This window comes from Malaya genurostris, chromosome 2, assembly GCF_030247185.1.
Source record: "Malaya genurostris strain Urasoe2022 chromosome 2, Malgen_1.1, whole genome shotgun sequence".
Classification (NCBI taxonomy): Eukaryota; Metazoa; Arthropoda; class Insecta; order Diptera; family Culicidae; genus Malaya; species Malaya genurostris.
Window position 1 is genome coordinate 79,575,330 of NC_080571.1, and position 22,529 is coordinate 79,597,858.

General features: G+C 38.7%; 1 protein-coding gene across 9 annotated transcripts in view; it reads right to left on the reverse strand.

Moving 5' to 3' along the window:
- LOC131432946 (ensconsin) overlaps positions 1–22,158 on the reverse strand; it is a 383,203-nt gene extending 361,045 nt beyond the window's left edge. For all 9 annotated transcript variants that reach the window (XM_058599583.1, XM_058599581.1, XM_058599569.1 and 6 more), the window contains exon 1: positions 21,428–22,158. In XM_058599583.1, the coding sequence (XP_058455566.1) occupies positions 21,428–21,479 (52 nt within the window). In that variant the 5' untranslated portion in view covers positions 21,480–22,158. The remainder of the gene's footprint in view (positions 1–21,427) is intronic.
- Between the last annotated feature and the right edge of the window lie 371 nt (positions 22,159–22,529).

Below are 22,529 nucleotides of genomic sequence, written 5' to 3' on the forward strand. Positions count from 1 at the left end.
AGGAAGACTTTTTTGTTCAACTGTTTCATACCGAAGTGATTATTGACATGTTTCCACAATCTTAATCTTTTAATTTAAGTTAAATTAAAATTGATGCGAAAATATGTGCTTATACGTGTTAATTGCACTAATCTAATGGAAGAGAAGCTTTAACATTTGACGAATGAGTTTATAACCTCCCTCACGCATATGGTAAATCAAGATAAGCTGCGAACAAATCGTTAAGGTATTTGCGTCTATTTTCGTCACATTTTGGAACGGAATGGTGAAATTATATAAAGTTAGCAACAATTCGTACGGTTACCCTCTGTCTCCCTGGCGAATTCGGCCGTAATTTTCAATCGACACACCGCAAGAAGGTCTTTCCGATGACGGCACACGACCGATGTGTCATCGTCATCGCCTTAGGGTACCAACGACCCCGCGTCATGTATGTCGTCCTCTGTAATCCCTCCACCTACACACGGACGGACGGACGGTCAGATTTCATCGATTCTTTGCCCCCCGACTGACTGTCACGCATATTTGGAGCTCTACACCCCCACACCGCGCACCGTTCTTCCTCTTCCGGCGATGATTCGGTTCGGCATTCTGATGATTCGCCCGCATGACGAATCAAACACAGCAAATTCCACCGATGTTAGCGCATTTCGTTGGTGAAAGCTGATGCTTTCGCTCTTCCGTTAGTTAGCCAGCACGGATTCTTTCTTCACCGGCCGGGAGTCGAAAATAGATTTTCGCCAGCAAAACACAATGTAAGTGCTGCTGCTGTTCGGCGACGATGAGTGCCATCAATCTGTTCGATCTCGCCGGATTGGTCATTTATTATTCACACTTTCAGTGGCGAAGTTACCGTCTTTTGTTTTGTTTTGTCGGGATTTTACACATTCTTTAGCAAATGTCACATTCCTCCTTGCGATGGTTCCACGTAGTGATTTAACCGATCAAGTTCCGAATTTCGAGTGTTCTGTTGTTTCTGTTCAACTTTCTCATTAATCCAGCACTCGAAATCACGAATACACGCGCGAAATACATGCTAATTTGTTCTTCACAGGTGCAAAAAAATATTGCTGCGAAAAAAACAAAATGTCTCCAGGCATTTATTGCCACACCGCACAAAGATAACGATTTTCGCAAAAATAGGGGAGGCTTAACAGATTGAGTTTCTTTTTTTTTTTTGGCTATTCTAAAATGGCAAACCGTAAACCAAAGCCGCGAGGTTAAGGATTTGTAGATATAATTCTCTCGAACGCAGCAATGATTCCAAGCGAAACACGAAAAAAAACATGGTTTCATTATTGACTTGCATTAGAAGGATTTCTCTGTTATCATCGAGAGGAGAATAAATAACTAAATCAACTTCACAACAGCGTTGGTGAGGTAATTGGTGATACCTCGGAGTGTGATGTTTTTTTTGTTTGTTTGTCTTTTTTCTGCACAGTGCAAAATGCATAGCCTTCCCGTGAACACCACCCCGTTGTCTGCTATTCCGTCCGACACCCAACTATAAGAATGACTAGAGATTTTGGTAGATTTGAATCACCACCACCACCACCACAACCACGACCACAACCGCCACTCGTTGGTGCTGTTGCGTTTGTTGAGTCCTCTGAGTCATATTGTGTGGTTTGACCAATTATATAAATAGCGTCACGTGCTACCGCGGTTACCGACGCGATGATCATGATGATGATGATGGTTGCCGTAGCGCGCGGGGCTCTCGAGTTGATTATATTTACTTTTGCAGATTTAGTTTTGACTAAGTCATCGCCGGTACCGCCGGGTTCGAGTTAGTTCGGGTGTGGAATAATACCAATTTTTTTGTTCTTTGCGACAATGAAACACGCCAGATCGGGTGAATAAAATGAATTAATTTAGCAAACCTAAAGCTAGAACAGAAACATATATCATGTCATTTAATATTAATGAAATACGAATTATGGTCATGCGATTCACGTATAACAAATGCATGCTTTTTTTTTCATTATAATCCAAAGGCTTAACTAAGTAAAAAGAGTCTTGCTCGATAGATGCCCAACCGTTATAACGTACTTCGTCTCAAATGAAATAGTTTCGCAAAAAATGTCTCTTCTACTAGGTGTGCCAATGAACAATGAGAGATTTATTAAATGAAAATACATGCTGATTGTAAGGAATTACTTTATCCCAAGTAGTTGCCTTCGAAATAGAGATGGCTAATCCGTTCGCGAACGGTTCAAAAGCAGTCTTTCCATGAACATCGGTACGTTTGTGCCGATGCACTAAATATCAAGCACATATCCAACCTCAAAGTTGCTACGGGTCCATGTTCAACTTCATCTCGAACACCGTACACGAACGAAAACAGTACGTACATTGGGTCGAGTTTCCGTGCACATACTTCGTGTACAAACACCGATTACTTGCTAGGTACGGTTGAACCAATGCACTATGGCCCAAAACAGGAAATTAGCGTGACAAAAATATTTTCACTATTAAATATTAGTTTTTTGTAGTTGGTGTCTTCACAAAAGTTGTTTGTAATCAAATTTCGTTGTACAATAAAGTTGTAGAAAAATTTATTTGAGCTTTGTTAAAAAAACACCTCTCTAGCTCTTCATTCGATCGAGTTACATTAATTTTCCCGAGTAAAAGTAAGGTGGCTCCCAAAAAATCACTTTTTTGTGAAACGTTGTATCGAAAAGTTGTCTTTAGAAGAGTTGTTGAACTAATCATTGCGCACAATTTGGCTCAACCAAACGTTTTCATATGAGCTACCAGTAAAAAGTTATGATTGTTTTTTCATCGAAAACTAGTCAAGCTTCAAATATCAATATTCATTAGATGCCAGATTGATAAAAATGTATCCAATGCGGTTCCTGAAAGGTCATAATATAAGTATAAGTCTATATCGATAAAATTCGTCTTCCTGTTCGGCTTTTCGTATCGCATGTTATGAATTGCACGAACTGTAAAAAATTCGGAAATAGTGAAGACGGAAATAGTGAAGATACCTCGTTTGTCACTCCTCAAGGGTCTGTTAAGAGGAGATTACCAAACCACAAAATACCAAAAAAGACACCTAAAATTATACCTTCAAAAAAGATCCCCGTGTTAAAGCTAAAAAGCCAAATTTAAAACCAAAAACTGTGCCTCCTGGTTTGTCAAATTCACAAACCAATCCAGGAACTAGCACAAGAAAAGACAATAATCCAGTGGGCTCCGTTTCACAGCCACCATCAGGATTACTGAAGTTTTCGGAAATAGTAGAATGGATTTTCGCAGCATTCAATATTTCTGAACCTCTAAAGACCATCATAACGGCATTCCTTTCAATAGCTAGAACTTTTTTGAAACAGTTATCAGCTCAATGGCCAGCTCTCTCAGGTTTTGTATCATTTGATGGATAATTTATCATCCGCCGCAAATGATTCAATCACTGTCCTGCAGTGGAATTGTCGAAGCATTATGCCAAAAGTTGATTCATTTGAAGTTTTGTTGCATAGTCAAAAATGTGATGTATTTGCTTTGTGCGAAACATGGCTTGTTACATCAAACATAGCCTTAAATTTTAATGACTTTAACATTATACGTCTCGATAAAGACTCTCCGTATGGCGGAGTGCTTTTAGGAATTAAGAAATGTTATTCCTTTTATAGATTAAACATTCGACTTCTAGTATAGAAGTTGTTGCTTGTCAAATAAACATTAAAGGAAAGGACATTTGCATTGCTTCGGTATAAATTCCTCCAAGAGCTTAAGTTGGACAGCGACAGCTTAATGAAATGGTCGAAACCCTCCCTGCTCCACGATTGATTCTGGGAGATTTCAATTCGCACGGAATGATGTGGGGTTCCATTTACAATGATAGCAGATCATCTTTAATATATAATATTTGCCACAATTTTTGCATGACAGTTTTAAATATGGGTAGCATGACACGGATCCCAAGACCTCCTGCACGCCCAAGTGCATTAGATTTATCTCTTTGCTCGACTTCAATTCGACTAGATTGCAACTGGAAAATACTTCTTGATTTACACGGTAGCGATCATTTACCAATCATGGTCTCAATTAGCAGTAGCAATTGCATTGCTACTTCAGTTAATATTCCATACGATTTGACAAAAAATATTGACTGGATTAAATTCCAAAGTAATATTTCAAGAGTCTTAAATTCAGTAAAAGAACTCCCCCTGCTGGTAGAATATGACTTCCTCGTTTATTCGATTTTGGAGGCCGCAGAACAAACCCAAACCGACTAACTGAAGGCCTCCAAATCTTAGGTGGGACAAAGAGTGCTCAGATGCTAAACACGCGAAAAAAATGCTTTCAAGACATTTTTAAAACGAGGAGGAGAAACTGCTCAGAAATTTGAAAAATTCTTGGTTTTGGAAACCAAGCACAAGAGCATACTTCGGACCAAGAAATGTAGCTATTGGAGACATTTTGTCGAAGATTTGTCAAGAGAAACCTCAATGAGCACTCTTTGGGACACGGGCAGACAAATCGTAACGAGGAAATCGGAGTGAGGAATACTCGAACCGATGGATATTTAATTTTGCGAGGAAAGTTCATCCAGATTCTGTTCCTACGCATAGCATTATTAGGGAGTCTTCTCGAAATAATAGTTCCATTGATAGCCCCTTTTCAATGATGGAATTTTCTATCGCACTCTTGTCTTGTAACAATAACCCTCCGGGGTTAGATAGAATTAAATTCAACTTGTTGAAGACGAACGGCTTGTTGTCAGATACTCAGTTTGGCTTCCGTAAAAATAAAGGGACGAATGATTACCTTTCGTATGACATCCAAATTGTCTTCGCTTAACAACAACAAATGGCATCTGTATTTTTAGACATAAAAGGAGCATTTGATTCAGTTTCAGACAAGCTCCTCCAATATGGACTTCCAGCGGTTATAAATAATTTCGGTCTCATTTAGGCTTCAAGAACCTGCATTTGTATATATATATAGCAGAGTTAGCAGCAGTTCATTATAGTTTGAGTGTAATCGTCACATTATCTCCAAACCATGATTTTCTGTTTGTTTGTTTGTTTCATTTTATTAGCGACTTTAACCGTTTCTGATTATACGCCGCACACCATTGCTTTCTCTTCACAGATTGTCTGAGTGCAATTGAAGCCATTTGCTCAAACGCTGCTGGCAAAAATGAACCGTTTTTCTTGAGCAAAATAAAAGAGTGCTTAAACGACATATAAAATAATAATTAGCAAATCACTATAGTTTGGGTCCCGGCTCATTGCTCCATTCCAGGCAATAAAAGAGTAGATATTTTAGCCAAACGTGGTGCAATTGAGGGTGAAATTTATGAGAGACCGATTGCTTTCAACGAATTCTATAGCGCATCTCGCCAAAGAACACTTGCTAGCTGGCAAGCTTATTGGGACAAAGATGATCTGGGTCGGTGGATGCACTCAATTATTCCTAAAATATCGACAAAGGCATGGTTCAGGGGACTGGATGTGAATAGGGATTTCATTCGTGTGATGTCCAGACTCATGTCCAATCACTACACGTTAGACGCACATCTCCTTTGAATTGGGCTCTCCGAGACTAATCATTGTGCTTGTGGCGAAGGTTATCGGGATATTGATCATGTCGTTTGGACATGCGTGGAGTATCGTGATGTCAGATCTCAACTAATAAATTTCTTGCTTACCCAAGGTAGACTATCCAATGTCCCAGTTTGTGACATTCTTGCTTGTCGTGACCTTCCATATATGAAACTTCTTTATCATTGCATAAATATAATTGGAGTTTCAATTCAATAATTGACCCTTTTAAGACTTAGTTCAGACTCCTACTGCGTCCATTAGTTCATCCAATACCTAAATTTGAATAGAAATGATGTGGTGATACAAAAAAATTTTTACCTCTTTCGGTCCTGATGGCTTACCGGCAGTTATTTTAAAAAAATGCTCGACTGGTATTAACGCTCCCCTTCGCCAACTATTTCGGATGTTTTCCCTCTCTAAAGAAAATTTTCCCAGCTTGTGGAAGACCTGACAACAACTGTGTAAACAACTACAGTGGCAGCACATCTCTTAGTGCAGTTCTGGCACCGATTTTTAACCATTGTACGCAATAAGTTGTCGATACTTAATATGGCTTCATGCCTAAGCGATCCACAACCATCAACCTATTGTCATTTATGTCCTACGTGACGTGATGCTATGTCAAAAGGTTTACAAACAGACGCTATTTACACTGATATTTCCTCTGCATTTGATATAATTAACCGCGATTACTAGATTGGAAAGACTTGGATTCGGTTCGAACAACCTTCGATGACTGCGATCATACCATATACATCGTCATTTAGCAGTGAAAATCGGCGATCACGTTTCCAATGAGTTTATCGCGTCGTTTGGAATTCCGCAGGGCAGCCAGCTCGAACCTTTAATATTCTTATTGTACTTCAACGACATCAACTTTTCTCTAGGGGGCCTTCGTCTACCGTTCACGGATCACGTTAAGATTTATTATTATATCAGTCCAGAAGACGTATTATATGAGAAGTGCAGAGGATTTTCAACAACAGTAGTTGAGTTTCGTGGTATAAAGTGAATCGTATGAAAGTGAATCATGATAAATGTTCGACCATTACACTCACGAGGAAAAAAGAACCATCGCATTTTCTAACCATGATTAATTTTAATGGGAGAAAACTTATTGCTCATGATTTGATTCCTTTTGATCTTAAGATCATGAACAGTATCATGACTTCATGAGAAGTTAAAATGATTGGTTTCATGATTTTTTCGGATTTCTTTCCGTATATGTATATGGCGCTATTGAACTTGTTCAACTGCAACAAATGAAAGGTCCTATGGTCCCATAGATCGCTATTGAATTTTATCCTGATCCGACTTCCGGTTCCGGAATTACAAGGTAATATATGAAAATCTATAAGAAAATGCGCTCTCAATTTTCTTGGAAATTTCTTAACCGAGTTTTACAAACTAAGAAGCAAATAAAAGGTTTTGAAAAAATGATCCAGATCCGACTTTCGGTTCCGGAATTACAGCGCGATAAGTGAACAATTTTCATTTTTATGAGTATTTTTTCAAAAGTGACGGCGAAACGTGGTGCAAATTTTTATAAAACTTACTGGTAAATTCATCTAGTTGGCAGACCTTATTAGTTAGTGGACATATAAATTTACTTTGGGACTAATAGTCCTCGGTTTCTGCTTCCGAACGCACCGGTACTAGTGAAGAAAAGCTTCAAAAACGGAACTCACTTCGATTTCTCAGCAACAGTTCAATCCATGAGTATCAAAACTTTCAAACTGTCATATAAAATGATGCAAAACCGGTACGCAACGATACGTGCTGGGATGGAAAAAGAAAACGCCGCCGTCTAGCAATGGCGTGCAGGGTTGCCACAGTTAAATCTATATTAACTTGACAAAGCTGTTTACAAATTGAAAAGATTATAGTAGTTTCTATCAAAGAAAGTTTTTGAATTTATTCACGTTTGAAAAAAAAACCTGGACAGAATCTTCTAATGATGTGGAGATACCGGAACAAAATACAATGTTCTAATTTTAGTTTAAGTCAAATGAATGGAAGAAATTTGAAAACCCTACAGGGTCCGGCACTCGAAGTGTAACCAATTAAAAAGGCCATAAATTCAGTTTGGAAAATTACTTTTACTTAATTCAAAGTACAAAATGTGTAAAAATAATACAAAATTCAGAATCAATTCACTTTTGCTCGATATGACCACCTTTTGCCTTGACTTGATGACTTGAGAGAGCGAAGGAGTTGCTTCGTTTGGCCGAATGTGACTTGCAAGTATTTTGGCCCACTCGCGGACAATAACTTTTTTCAGCGCCTCGAGACTGGTGTATCTTTTAGTTCGGACTTTGCTCTCCAAAATGGCCCAAAGAGAATAATCCATTGGATTCGCATCTGGTGAATTCGAGAGCCATTGTGTGGACGTGATGAAGTTAGGAACGTTGTTTTTCAGCCATTCTTGGTTCACTCGAGCTTTGTGAGACGATGCCGAGTCCTGCTGAAACGTCCATGGTCTGCCACCGAAATGTTTGTCTGCCCACGGCTTCAAAGCAACCTCCAGAATATTTTCCCGATAATATGTCGCATTTACCTTGACGCCAGGCTCGATGAAAACGATTGGAGAGCGCCCATCTGCGGTTACAGCGGCCCAAACCATTATATGTTGCGGGTGCTGCCTCCTGGTGGCCAATCGATGACTCAAATTCTCGTATGAACGGTCGGTCAAGTAAACCCTATCGTTTTTAGAGTTTACGAATTGCTCAATTGGAAAAATTTTCTCGTCAGAGAAAACAATGTTCGGAAATTGGCCGCTTTCGGCCAAACGAAGCAACTCCTTCGCTCTCTCAAGTCATCAAGTCAAGGCAAAAGGTGGTCATATCGAGCAAAAGTGAATTGATTCTGAATTTTGTATTATTTTTACACATTTTGTACTTTGAATTAAGTAAAAGTAATTTTCCAAACTGAATTTATGGCCTTTTTAATTGGTTACACTTCGAGTGCCGGACCCTGTACTATTTTTGTTTACCTCACAGTGTATTAAATCACAGTAAAGAATTGTAAATTGCTAATATCTTAAAAGCAAACATTTGCTAAACTACCTTCTTTTTCTTTCCCTTCTAAACGTAAAACCAAGTAGCTCTAGTTAAACTAGAAAAAAGCGTAACTAAGTTTAAACTTGATCAACAGACAGCACAAAAAAAAACCCATTGAAAATGCCAAGCGTCGTCAGCACCACGCAGCCTGAAGTCGGACGACGGTTACTCACACCGATGTTCGATAAAATCTTTGGCACCTGTCACCTGGTATTATGCAACGGCATGTCACGGCACGAATGTAAATATAGCAAATCCTGTCGCGAACAAATCAATCCCCCTTGGCCTTATCGCGAAATCTGATTAAGGAGGTGAAAACAAGTAATACAATGCAATTTTTTTGCTATACTGATAACACACACCGGATTGTCGGTACTAAAACATTCGGGGACAACATTTTAACGGGTCACTAAAATGCTGAAAGAGGTTTTGAACGTGCTTTCCCTCTATCTCTGTTGACTGTCTAAAGTACGATATCTATGCGAAAATGGATCAAAATTCAACCTCAACGATGTACATTTTCTTTCGCAAAACCAGTGACCCATATACTGTAGCTGCTGAGGTCTGCCGGATAGCGTGAGCGTTCCGAGGGGAGGTACCGCTGCTGGGCTAAATCTGCGCCAGCGTTTGCTTGGTTAGCGGGTCTTTTGTCTTTCGCGTTTTGTCAGACCAGCTCGAAAGCATCGCGGTAGCCACTGACTACTGACTGCCGTATTGTCTGTTTGTCTGTCTGTCAGTCAGTCGGTCAGTCGAACGTTACGGTTCAGGCTTTGCGAACCGCCCGTCCCTCCCGATACTACCACCACCACCCTATCAACACGCGATACTTTCACCCTAATTGATAGGCTACCACAATAATTAATTAGCTGCGGCCCGAAAAGTGATACGAACAGAAAAAAAATAAAAATAAACTACCGGTCGGGCGGGCAGTACTGGATCCAAAGGCTGGTGCTGGTAATGAATGGTGCGATAGAATGGACCGGATCTGTAATCTGTCAAATTTGGACATTTTAAAAACTATGGTTTGAGGTAACAAGTTGGATAGTAATAGTTACGGACATTGATATTATTTTAAAACTGGAAGGGTCTGCCGGTGACTGTTTGATGGCTAATACAAAAGGGTGACTGTACCGATTCGTAGCTGAACTCGAAGAATTATACATTTTATATCCGAATTATGCAAAAATACTTTTCCGGATCTTAATATTACGCAATTAAACATTGATTTCTTCGATGCCTTCGTTAAGATCAACTATCACAAACTAAATATGCTATAGATATGAACTTAGCGAGGTACATCACTCCGATCATAACAAAAATAAGTGAATAATTTCACAGTTCGCTTTCACATCTCATCCAAGTCAGTCGATATAACAAAACCGCTTACGTTCGGGACAAAAGAATTCAAGTACAGTATTGTATAGTGAACAATAGAACGACCTCGAAATGAGTGAACCAAACGAACAAAAGCTACCGCCGACACGAAAGAATACAATTGTTGTTGACTTCAGGCAGTGCAAAATTCGACCTTCGATACGAGAACTTGAAGGTTTGCTTTAGGAGCAAATGCATCTTGACATTAAACGTGTGCATTTACTTCAATGCAATAAGACCAATAATGTTGTTTATATCCAGTTCTATAAAGAGTTGGATGCAATTCAATTCGCTAAAGACAATAATAATGTGCACTATGTGGAGCATGAAAATATAAAGTACAACATTCCAGTATATATGAAAGATAGTGCTATAGAAGTCCGTGTGCATGATCTTCCCTCAAGCGTCACCGATTCATATATTCGCAAACCTATGTCCCAATATGGAGAGATTCTCTCTATCGAAAAAGAAATGTGGAAGAACTTTTTCCCCGGTATTCTAAATGGCGTACGTTTATTACGCATACACTTGAAGAAGGCTATACCTTCTTATGTGATCGGTCAAGATACAAGAATTCCGTGCAAATCACTTGTTACCTATGATAATCAGATGGCCACATGTCAATATTGCCAAAAAGCTGTTCACTACGGTTAGCCATGTGATAAACTGGACAAGGAGACAACTACACCAAAGGACAACGGTGCTTCCTTCACACCAACCCCAAGCAACCCCAGTACACCTGTGACAACCACCAACAACAATGAAGCATCCCCTTCAACGAATCCTTCATCATCCCCTATAGAACAAAGTACACCAGCTGCAGTTAACAACTTACCCTCCAACCAACCAGCAATTGCCAATTGCCAGCAATGTACAACAAGGTGAATCTACAGCAACTAACAGTTCGGCTGAAAAGTTCGTATCGTTTAATAGAAATACACATTTTTTTGCCAAAATTCGTTTTTATTATTCAACATAATTGCCATCAGAGGCGATACAGCCATTGTAGCGATCTTCCAACTTTTTTATACCACTTTTGTAGTACGATTTGTCCTTTGCCTCAAAATAGGCCTCAGTTTCAGCGATTACCTCTTCATTGCTTCTAAATTTTTTACCAGTGAGCATTCTCTTGAGGTCTGAGAACAGGAAAAAGTCACTGGGGGCCAAATCTGGAGAATACGGTGGATGAGGGAGCAATTCGAAGCCCAATTCGTTCAATTTCAGCATGGTTTTTCGTTGTTGTTTTTGATCGATTGTGAGCTCACGCGGCACCTATTTTGCACAAAGCTTTCTCATATCCAAATATTCGTGAATAATATGTCCAACACGTTCCTTTGATATCTTTAGGGTGTCAGCTATCTCGATCAACTTCACTTTACGGTCATTGAAAATCATTTTGTGGATTTTTTCACGTTTTCATCGGTAACAGCCTCTTTTGGACGTCCACTGCGTTCATCGTCTTCGGTGCTCATATGACCAGTACGAAATTTTGCAAACCACTTACGAATTGTTGCTTCGCCCGGTGCAGAGTCTGGATAACACTCATCAAGCCATTTTTTTGGTATCGGCGGCACTTTTTTTCATCAAAAAGTAGTGTTTCATCAACACACGAAATTCCTTTTTTTCCATTTTTTTCACAATAACAAAAGTAGCTTCACTCAAAATGCAATATCTCACAAACTAATAATCAGACAGCTGTCAAATTTATACACGTATCTTTTGAAGGTTGGTACTAACTGAAAATGGTATGGATTTAATTCTAGTGGCGCCCTCTCATAGAAACGATACGAACTTTTCAGCCGATCTGTTAGCAACGAAAAGAAGACGGAAATCGACAACAATACCATCGATGCGACGAACCACGAACGAAGTGCCCCTTTAATCCTCGCAGGAGGGAAATGGAAGCTCCTCTCCCCCTAGAAAAAGAGTGACAACGAGATCCAACTCAAAAAAAAAAAATTATTCAAAAAATCGTCTCAATCGGCCACGTAGAGCTTGTACGCAAATAGGCCTGAATAAAAATATCTTTTAAATTAAAAAAGTGAATAATTTGTTGCATATTAGTTGCTAATTAGTTACGGTAGTTTCGAATACATAGTACATATAAAGTTAACGAAGCACCCTTCCCAAATAAACTTGAGAGCAAATCGAAACCCAATGAATAGTTTGTTGCTAATTAGTCGTGTAATTTTCAATTTGCTACTGAATTTTTTTAATTTTCTTTGAATACTTCGCTAATAAGCTTGTATAAAGTTAACGGAGTACAAGAAAGAAAAATTGAGCAACGCATTCAAAACCACTGTAACTAACCAGCAGCAAATTATTCACTAAGTTTCGATTTGCGTTCAAGCTTATTTAGTAGAGGTGCTTAGTTAATTTCAAATGATCTTAGCAAAACCTGTAATGATGCCTTTCTCATACTACTCATAACATCACAAATATGACTGTGGAATTCGCTGAAACAACTGTTCATTGAATAGGAATAGAAAAGTTTGTTCGGATCTAATCTAACAAACTCTACAAATCCTGTTTACCCTGTAGATCCGGAACCGGAAGTAGCATCCACAACAAATTTAGGAATTCCTCATGAAACTGTAAGACTTTTCCTTTGAACCTATAAATTTGTGAAAATCGATTTGGTCATCTTGAAGGAAAGCGAGTGAGATCCTTTTTGCAGTTTTTTATCACCATTTCCAATTCTTCCGAAACCGGATTCAGATGATTGGAATAGCCGAAGTTGGTTTGTTTGTCAGCAACAAATATGAACTACAAATAAGAACAGTTTTGAACCTAGTTAAACCTATACTTACTATCTCATTCTCTATTGCGATTAAATCAATTAAACGAAATCTAACAAACGAAGCAAACCTGCGTTTCTGTTACTTCTGGATATGTAAGTCAAGCTAAACAGCATGAATTAGCAGCATAAAATATGTAGGATTATTATTATTTATTTTTTTTTAATTAGTATAATTATTATTATTACTATTACTGTCATTATTATTGACATCACTACACAACTAACCACCGTTCCATTACTGCCCTACCGCCTATGCAAATTGCATATTTTTTCAAATAAAGTTGAATTCAATGACATTCGTTTATTCTTTTGATCGCTCTTATCATAGAATAGCTAAAACTTTTATCAACCGCAGCACCGTATTTTACCAATATCACACACCAGTAGCAGACATCCGTAACCGTTTCGTGTACGAAATAGAGCAAAGCACGCATCGTTCGTTTTGTGTTTTCTTCTTCTTTCGGTGTTGTACATATTGTCAATCTATCTGGCGATTTGAAAACGTGAACACTCATCGCCCCGTAACTGCGGAACCGGAAGTCGGATCCGGATGAAATTTCACAGTAGCTTTTAGGATAATATGAGCTTTAATTCAAATCAAAAGTTGTGAAAATCGGTTCAAGCATCGCAGAGAAATTGAAGTGAGTTCTATTTTTCGAGTTTTTGTTCACCACTTTCGGTGCTTCCGGAACAGGAAAAGGGGGAACCAGTAGTGCCGAATTATATTTTTATGTCCACAAACTCACAAGCTCTGCAAACTAGGTGAATTTATCAAAATTGGCAATATTATCCACTGGGTTTCGATTTGCTTTCAAGTTTTTTTAGAAGGGAGTCCTCATTAATTTAATAAAAACTTAGTTCACAACTTAACATGAACTTGGCTCTTAACCTCATATGAACTTAATTCAGAATTTCATATGAACATAGCGAAGTACTCCAAATAATAAAAACCTGTTTTAATCCACCTAGTGGTGTAGTGAAGTCTTTCTCATATCAACCATGCTATCATAAAGACTGTCCCAGAAAGTATGGACGCAACCAAAAACTGCTGCCATTTCGCAATGGTTCAGAATCTGTCAATTTTTATGGCTGCGTCCTGTTGTTTACACTCTTCTCTAACCACTTGTGCAGTTGTTTATTCGTTTTCATCAGTTTTTTTTCGAAATGCGTGGACTTTCAGCAGAAAAACGTCGAAAAATTGTGTACAAATGGTGCACAGAACGCGAACTGTCACTGAGAAAGATAGCAAAAATGGAAGGAGTAAGTGAAAAAGCCGAGCCCCGACCTGGAAGGATTCTTATTGTCTGTAGGATCCATTGTACTAGCCATGCAATGATTCTGTACACTAAGAATCGGCTGCGAAGTCTGTTGAAACAAATTCCACCACAGGAATGTAATGCCAAGACTTTGCAAGTGAAAAAGCCGTGCGAAATGCAATCAGGAAGTTCAGTGAGGATAGCACCTTTGAGGATAAACCGAAAACGGGTCGAAAAAAAAAGTCCTGCTAACCCTCAGTTGGATAAACGTATACTGAAGGCGTTCGAGCAAAAAAAGGAGGGGATGTGGCCAAAAAAGTGGGCACTTCGAAGTCAAATGTTCTTCGTGCTAAAAAACGTTTGAATCTTCGAACCTATAAGAAGCAGAAACAACCAAAACGTAGTCCGAAACAAGAAGCATCGATCAGGCCGAGTGTTCGAAAGCTGTACAATACGATTCTTGCTGGAAATTTGAACTGCATAATCATGGGCGACGAAACCTACGTGAAACTCGATTACAAATCCTTGCCGGGGCCATAATATTATACGGTGCGAGAAGGGCAAGTGTTAAACCAGTCCGAGACATCGATTGAAGTCGAAAAATTTGGTAAGAAAGCTATGCAAGCAATTTGTAGCTGCGGTAGGATTTCGAAACCCTTCATCACCACTGCTTCAATAAACAGCGAAATATACATCAAGGAATGTTTACAAAAACGAGTTCTACCCATGATTCGAAGCCACAAGGATCCTGTTGTCTTCTGGCCGAATCTTGCTTCTTGCCACTACTCGAAATCAACGGTAGAATGGTATACTACTAAAAAAGTCACTTTCGTCCCAAAAGACATGAATCCACCAAATTGCCCACAACTTCGACCAATTGAGGAATTTTGGGCATTAACGAAGGCACATCTTAAGAAACATGTCTCGGCAGCCGAAACTATTCAACAGTTCGAAAAAGATTGGAAAAAAGTGTCAAAACTTGTTGCCAAGAAGTCTGTACGGAACTTAATGAGGAACGTTCGCAAGAACGTGCGCCATCTAGTTTACAATGGCTAAGTAGCAAATGTTGAAAATAATATTCGGTTGTTGTAGTCTAATATTATCAGTATATCGAATAAAATTTGAATATCTAACACTTGTGAATTATTTACAGCGAAATCAAAGTGCGTTCATACTTTTTGGGACAGTCTTTATATAATACTGTGGTATTTTTCAAAATAATTTTCTTCGATTCTTAGAATAACCGAAATCGATTTGTTTGACCGTCTACCGATAAAAACTATCAATCTGAGAAGATTTTAGATCGATGTAGAAATTTTCGCCCTTTTCAGTGATGGTATAAAATTTTTAACACACTTTACCCTATATTTCCGGATCCGGAAGTCATAATTCAGGAATTACGTATGGGACCACAGGACCTTTCATTTGAACCTAAATTTCTGAAAATCGGTTGCGCCATCTATGAGAAAAGTTAGAACACATATTTTCTTTTTTTTTTTGCACATTTCACCCAATAACTCCGGAACCGGAAGTCGGATCCAAAAATAGTCAGGAATTTTGTATGGAGCCACAAGACCTTTGATTTGAATCTAAGTTTGTGAGAAATGGCTGAACCGATTCTCACAAACTCAGATTCAAGTCAACGGTCTTGTCTGAGGAAAGTTAGTGCACTTATTTTCACAATTTTTTGCACACTTTACCCCATAACTCCGAAACCGGAAGTCGGATCCAAATAATAAATTTTGTATGGGAACACAAGACCATTCATTTGAATTTAAGTTTGTGAAAATCTAAATGAAAAAGGCAAAAAGTTAACAACAAATTCACAATTAGCTAAACTAACTTAAAAAAATAGCAACCAATTATTCACTGAGTTTTGAGTTGTTTTCAAGCTTATATAAGGGGGCTGCTTCGTTAACTTCATATAAACTTGATGAAGTACACGAAAAAATGAATTAAAATTGAGCTACAAATTCGGAACCACCGTAACTAATTAACAACTAATAAACAACAAATTATTCACTGGGTTTTGATTGGTTTTTAAAGCTTATTTAGGAAGGGTTCTTCGTTAACTTCATATAAACTTAAGAGGCGGATAGGGTTTAACACTTTTAAAAAATCATTTATTATTTTCTTTGTATTTTCTCATAGTAAAACATTTCAAGAATATTCTGTGAAATTTTCAAGCCAATCGTAATATAACTCAGCAAGTTATGGGCCTCTTTATATCTGAAGAAGTGAGAGCTCGACACACAGGCCCAAGATTTCTACTTCGATTTACTTAAAAACTTCACAAAACATTCTTGAAATGTTTCATTATAACAAATTATAAAATAAAAAGTATGATTTTTTGAAAATGTTAGACCCTTGAGTAATAAATTGTTTCCATTGGTTTTATAGACAAAAAACTTTAAACGCGTTTCTGTCGAAAGCAGGTTTTGAAAGTCCGTGTCCATCGTCATTCAATAACTACTGAACCAATTTTTTTTTCAAATTTCACACGCACTTCCTACATATAAAAAAACAGACCCCAACGTTTTTCTTCTCGTTGTTTGTTACTTAGTGGAAGTTTTACAGCTGCAAAATGACGGATTTTTACCTGAAAAATCGTAGTTTTCACTTTTAACAACCACCAAAGAATTGAATTTTGAAGCGGTAATGAGTTTTGACGATGAGTTTTACGTCACTTATGCCATTATACCACCGGGACCGTAAGTGACAGCAATTCGAACTTTAAACCTGTTTAAAAAACCAATAGCAGTTTCCAAGCAAGGTTAAGTCTGTTGAAATCGGTAAGCCTTGGTATTACATTCCTGTAGCGGAATTTGACCTTTTGTTTCAGCAGACTTCGCAGCCGATTCAGAGTGTACAGAACCATTGCATGGCTGGTGCTACGATTCTACTGACACTACGAATCCTTCCAGGTCGGTGCTCGAACATACGACAGCTGATTTGTAGGACCAGTGCCTTATGCATTGAACCGCCAACCCGAGACGACTTCTTTAACAAAATTGAGAGAAGTTAAAAAAATGCGTTTAGTTGGTTTCGTCACTTGCACTATTATATCTTCGGTACCAGAACTCACAGCCATTTGATCTTCGAATTCTGGCTTTTATACGAACCTGTTTGTTGAAACTGATTTAGCCATCTTCGATAAAATTAAGCGCGTCTAAATCAATGCGTTTTGTCGTTTACGTCACTTATACCATCATATCTCCGGAACCAAAAGTCACAGCCGTTTGATTTTTGAACTTGGTCAAGGGCCCAAGGTATTCAAACAAGGCTAAGTTTGTTGAAATCGATTCAGCTATCTCACAAAAAATTGAGCGCGAAAAAAATTGCTAAAATGTGCACACACATACATACATACATAAACGCACAGATATTTTCCGGTCTCGTCGGGCGAAGTCGAATGGTCTATAACACTATGGGACTCCAAGGATCTGTTCGAAAGTCGGTTTTTTCCAGCAATTCTAATACCTTTCCACAGAGAAACGTAAAAACAGTAAAGTGAAAAGAACAATTATAATATTCAAAATGAGTCAATCTCGAACAAAAGATAGTGATGTTTAACCAAGATTATTGAATTTAAACAGTATCGACCATCGACGTTACTAGAAATAGGAAATTTGCTAAAGGAGCGAATGCATCGGCCTTAAGAAAGAGCATGAGATTCAACTAAACAAAGGTATGAGTGCAATATATATTCAGTATCCATATGAAAGATTTATTTCCTTTAAAATGGTGAAGCGTATTGTGGTAAGAACAGCGATCAAAACATGCAAAAATAGGATTGCATGAAATCTAAACCGAAAAACCAAATTGATTTTCGACCGCAGCCGCAACTGAAGGCCGGGCATTGTCGTGATGAAAAGTTACGGACTCGTTCGAGGTAAAAAAAGCCGACAGTTCTCGTTCTTCTTTGTTAACTGTCCGACGTTTCAGTCGTACATTTTACAAAATGTGCCTCCAAACCGGGTGATGCGTTGGACAGTTTACAAAAGAAATCGTTCAATATGGTATACGCAAAATAGAGAAAGTCAATTTCCTTGATTGTCAATATCCGACACAAGTGTGTGTTCTTTTTCCAAAAAAAAAAAAATAATTGTGTTATTTTTCTTTTTCGTTTTTGCCTTTCTCATATAGAAAGGTTATGCAATCACTGTGGAAACCGACTTTTTAACCGAGGCCCGGAGTGTGTGTGTATGTGTGTATGTAACAAAAATATGCACTGATTTTTCTCGGAGATGGCTGAACCGATTTCCACAAACTTAGAATCAAATGAAAGGCCTAATGGTGCCATAGCCTGCTATTGAATTTCATTTGGATCCGACGTCCGGTTCCGGAGTTACATGGTAATATGTGAAAATTAGAGGAAAAATGTGCACTCAATTTTCTCTTAAAGGGCTCAAACGATTTTGACAAACTAAGATTTAAATGAAAGGTCTTATAGTTTTTCTAAAAATTTCTAGAACATGTTATCCGGATCCGACTTCCGGTTCCTAAAGCGGAACTAAAGCGTGATAAGTGGAAAATTTTCTATTTCATTAGTATTTTTTCACAAACGATGATCAAAAACAGGTACCAATCCCATAAAACTGTCTGATAAATTCTTCTAGTTTGCAGAGCTTGTTAGTTTGTGGGCATAAAAACTTAATTCGGCACTACTCGTCCCCCCTTTTCCTGTTTCGGAAGCACCGAAAGTGGTGCAGAAAAACATAAAAAATAGAACTCACTTCGATTTCCTGCTATGCTTGAACCGATTTTCACATATCTTGATTTGAATGAAAGCTCATATTATCTTTAAAGCTACTGTGAAATTTCATCCAAATCCGACTTCCGGTTCCGTAGTTACAGAGCGATGAGTGTCAGTTTTCAAAACGCCATATAGATTGAAAATATGTACAACACCGAAAGAAGAAGAAAACACTAAACGAACGATGCGTACTTTGTTCTATTTCGTACACGCTATGGAGAAACGGTTACTGATGTCTGCTGCTGGTGTGTGATATTGGTAAAAGACGGTGCTGCGGTTGATAAAAATTTTAGCTATTCTATGATAAGTGCGACCGAAAGAATAAACGAATGTCATTGAATTCAAATTTACTTGACAAAATATGCCATTTTCACAGCCGGTAGTGCAGTAATACCGTTCTAGTTCCGCTTTCGGAAGAATTGGAAATGGTGATTAAAAACTGCAAAAAGAATCTCACTCGCTTTCCTCCAAGATGGCCAAATCGATTTTCACAAACTTATAAGTTCAAAGGAAAAGTCTTACAGTTTCATACGGAATTCCTAAATTTCTTGTGGATACTACTTCCCGTTCCGGAACTACAGGGTAAACAGGATTTGTAGAGTTTGTTAGATTAGGTCCGAACAAACATTCCTATTTCTATTCAATGAACAGTTGTATTAGCGAATTCCACAGTAATATTTATGATGTTATAAGTATTATGAGAGAGGCATCATTACACCGCTAGGTGGATTAAAACAGGTTTTTCTGGTTTCGATTAACACAGAATAGTTACAGAAAATGTATATCTACAATTGCTTTTTTTTTCAAATAAATCTTTGAAGCATCAATCAAAACCTGTTAGCCGTTAACAGTTTCTCTAGAGACCTAGCAAGAATCAAAATCCGTGAAGCATAACCAGAATAAATCAAACACAAAAAAGTACGGAGGACACCTGTGCTTTCCCAGATACAAACTGGAAAGTTTAATGAATAGTTCTTCGAAGGAAGTATGCCAAATTCTAGTGGTACGAACATCATACCAACTCCAGAGCACTTCAACGAAGTTTCTTTGATAAACCAGCAGCTTAGCTTTTGCGAGCAAATAAAAGACTCACGTTTAACATCGAAGATTTTAGCATAGCTAGACAAAGCTTTATCAGTAACCTCCGACTGGTGGTGAAACGAAGTATTTGAACGGCAAATACCAATCCTATACAAGTGGTGGTGGTGGTGCTTCTTTTTGTTTACTAGCTTGAAATGCGGTGGCGGAGGCAGCAGCACACGCCTTCAACCCCTGCATAAGATTTTTACTCCAATCGAATGCTTGTGCAACTGATTCCAAACTTCCTGTGTGGGGTCTATTTTTAATTGTGCCACCCTGAAAAATAAATGAACAAGAATCCTATAATAAACGCCTCAATGAGACGCTTGACACAGTCAGCAGGGAGCCTAATGTGAACAGTTCACCACACCACATATGGTCATCCCCAGGCCAGCCGACAACCGCAATGCATTCGGCGCTGGTAACAGGCAGTGAGTAAACCATGGCCCGAATGTAATAATTTTTGTATTGATTGAAGACTCATGCACCAGTGCGGCTTCAATGCTTTGTACGCAGAACTAGTAGTTGCAGTAGCAGCACCAGTAGTAGTAGTAGTATTAGTGATAGTAGTAGTAGCAGAGGCAATTGCAGCTGCATATAATTCCAAGGCAATCATGGAATCAGCTGGAAGTACTCTTCAGTGGCTACTACCAACATACTCCCGCACACTATCAGCAGATATCAGCTGCAGCAGTAACAAAAAAATAAGACCAGCTCACGGGGAAAGGTAGATACAATGCGAGTGAAAGAGAGCAGGAATCGTTTAAATCTGCTAATATTTTTTTTGTTTGCCATCGTTTTGTTGTTGGATTGTGAGAGTTTTTATGCCAGCAAAAGCAGGAGTGACAGCTGGGGGGAGGGTGGTATTTGCATTGTCATGGTCAAGACAGGTACACTGCGCTTCATGTACCGATAAGGTGTTAATTTACGGAGCGAAGGAAAATGAAAAAAATGCGGCGTACATGCGAAACAATTTCAGTTGCCAGGAATGTGATAAGTTTTGAAACATTCGTAGAAGAGCGAGCCATTTGCGAACCTAACTGCATACTTTCAGCAGGAAGTTCTGTAACTCTTGGCATTGACAAACGAGGTCGGACAGTGATTTCATAAATTCTGAAATCAACAAAAGACTGGTTACAGTTAAAACACCTCGTTGAGAACAAATAATGAACTTCCACCAGCACCAGCACGAAATACTTCTGATTCAAAAAACAACAAACTTTCACCAAAAACCCCCGTCTACGACATTCCCGTGGATCCTTGTCCGAAAATTGTCCAACTCTAATATCACCAAGGTTACACAGTCTATCGGTCCCCGATCGATATTCTATTTTCGACCACCCGCTCCCCCTGGTTCTTCTCTGTTGGTATTATTCATTTCGGGATTAATGTTTGTTATTGGCAGTGCGACCGAACGGTGTTCATGTTTCCTTCCCATTGGCTCTATTAAAACATCGTGCTGGGGGAGCCCCGAACCATTTGCTGACACTCAATATTACAGACGGTCGGGAGCGGATTAAGCGGAACTATATACTAAACCGTACCTGGTAGGTTCTTGCTGTGCTGCGTATGGACTTCCTCGCCGGATTCCGCCATTCTGCTGTGTTCGCTGATAGTCCGGGTTCCCGATGACTTCACAGAAATCGCTCTGCTGCTTGCTGACTGGCTAATGTTGGATGCGATGGTGATTGTGTTGAGTGGCCACCAGAGAGAGAATCCGTTTTCTTTTTACTTTTTAGTACACCGTTTTCTGCAGTAGACTTCAGTAATGAAAAGAAAAATCCGCGATCGATTTGGGGGCCGACGATTTGGATTTTTCCTCTTCCTGATTTAGCTTCCTGTACACTGGAACCGTGATCCACTGCGACTACCGAAAAGTAATCCAAACAGAACTTTGTGAATTTCACAACTTTTCACCACATAACACAGCACACAAAGACCGAAGGTTATCCAGCTGCTTTCTCCCTTTTGATGAGGGGGACTAGTGAGAATTGAGACGAAAAATTCACACCCGGAATCACGCGATTTTCACCTTCTAGAAACTATTTTACTCAATTAACACAGGGAATCGAGATTCCTGTGGAACTTCGTCCACGGTGACGGATACAAAACGGTAAAATGACGCGAAATAGTTATACACACAGAGGGGGCGGCCTTCACTAGTGCACACTAACCAGAACGAATAACTTTTTCTGCCGTACAATGAATAGCGGTAATATGCCTTTTGGGCGATGCGATGATCTACTCACAACTGCGGGTTCCGATCGGGGCGATTAGACCAAAAAGTTGCTGGTAAAATCGGTGTTGTACTAAAAGGCTGGAAGATAAAAGAAACGTCACGATAAAAAGGGGATCTTGGGAGAATATTAGTTGGAATGATATTTTGTCAGAGTTCTATACCCAACGGTCGTGAATTGCACAGTTGAAGAAAAATAGCCTAAAGATGACCACCATTAGGAAAATATCTAGTAAAATTCTTATTTAGGTTGGATTTTGTTGTAAATAACCACGGTTTATGTGGTAAACCTGATCTGAATATTTCGAAACGATAAATAACTTCGTATGGTAAAAAAATGTGAAAGAATAAAATATTCGATTGAAAACTGTGGTTGCGTAACCGGGTATTATTTCACATTTTTTTTACTA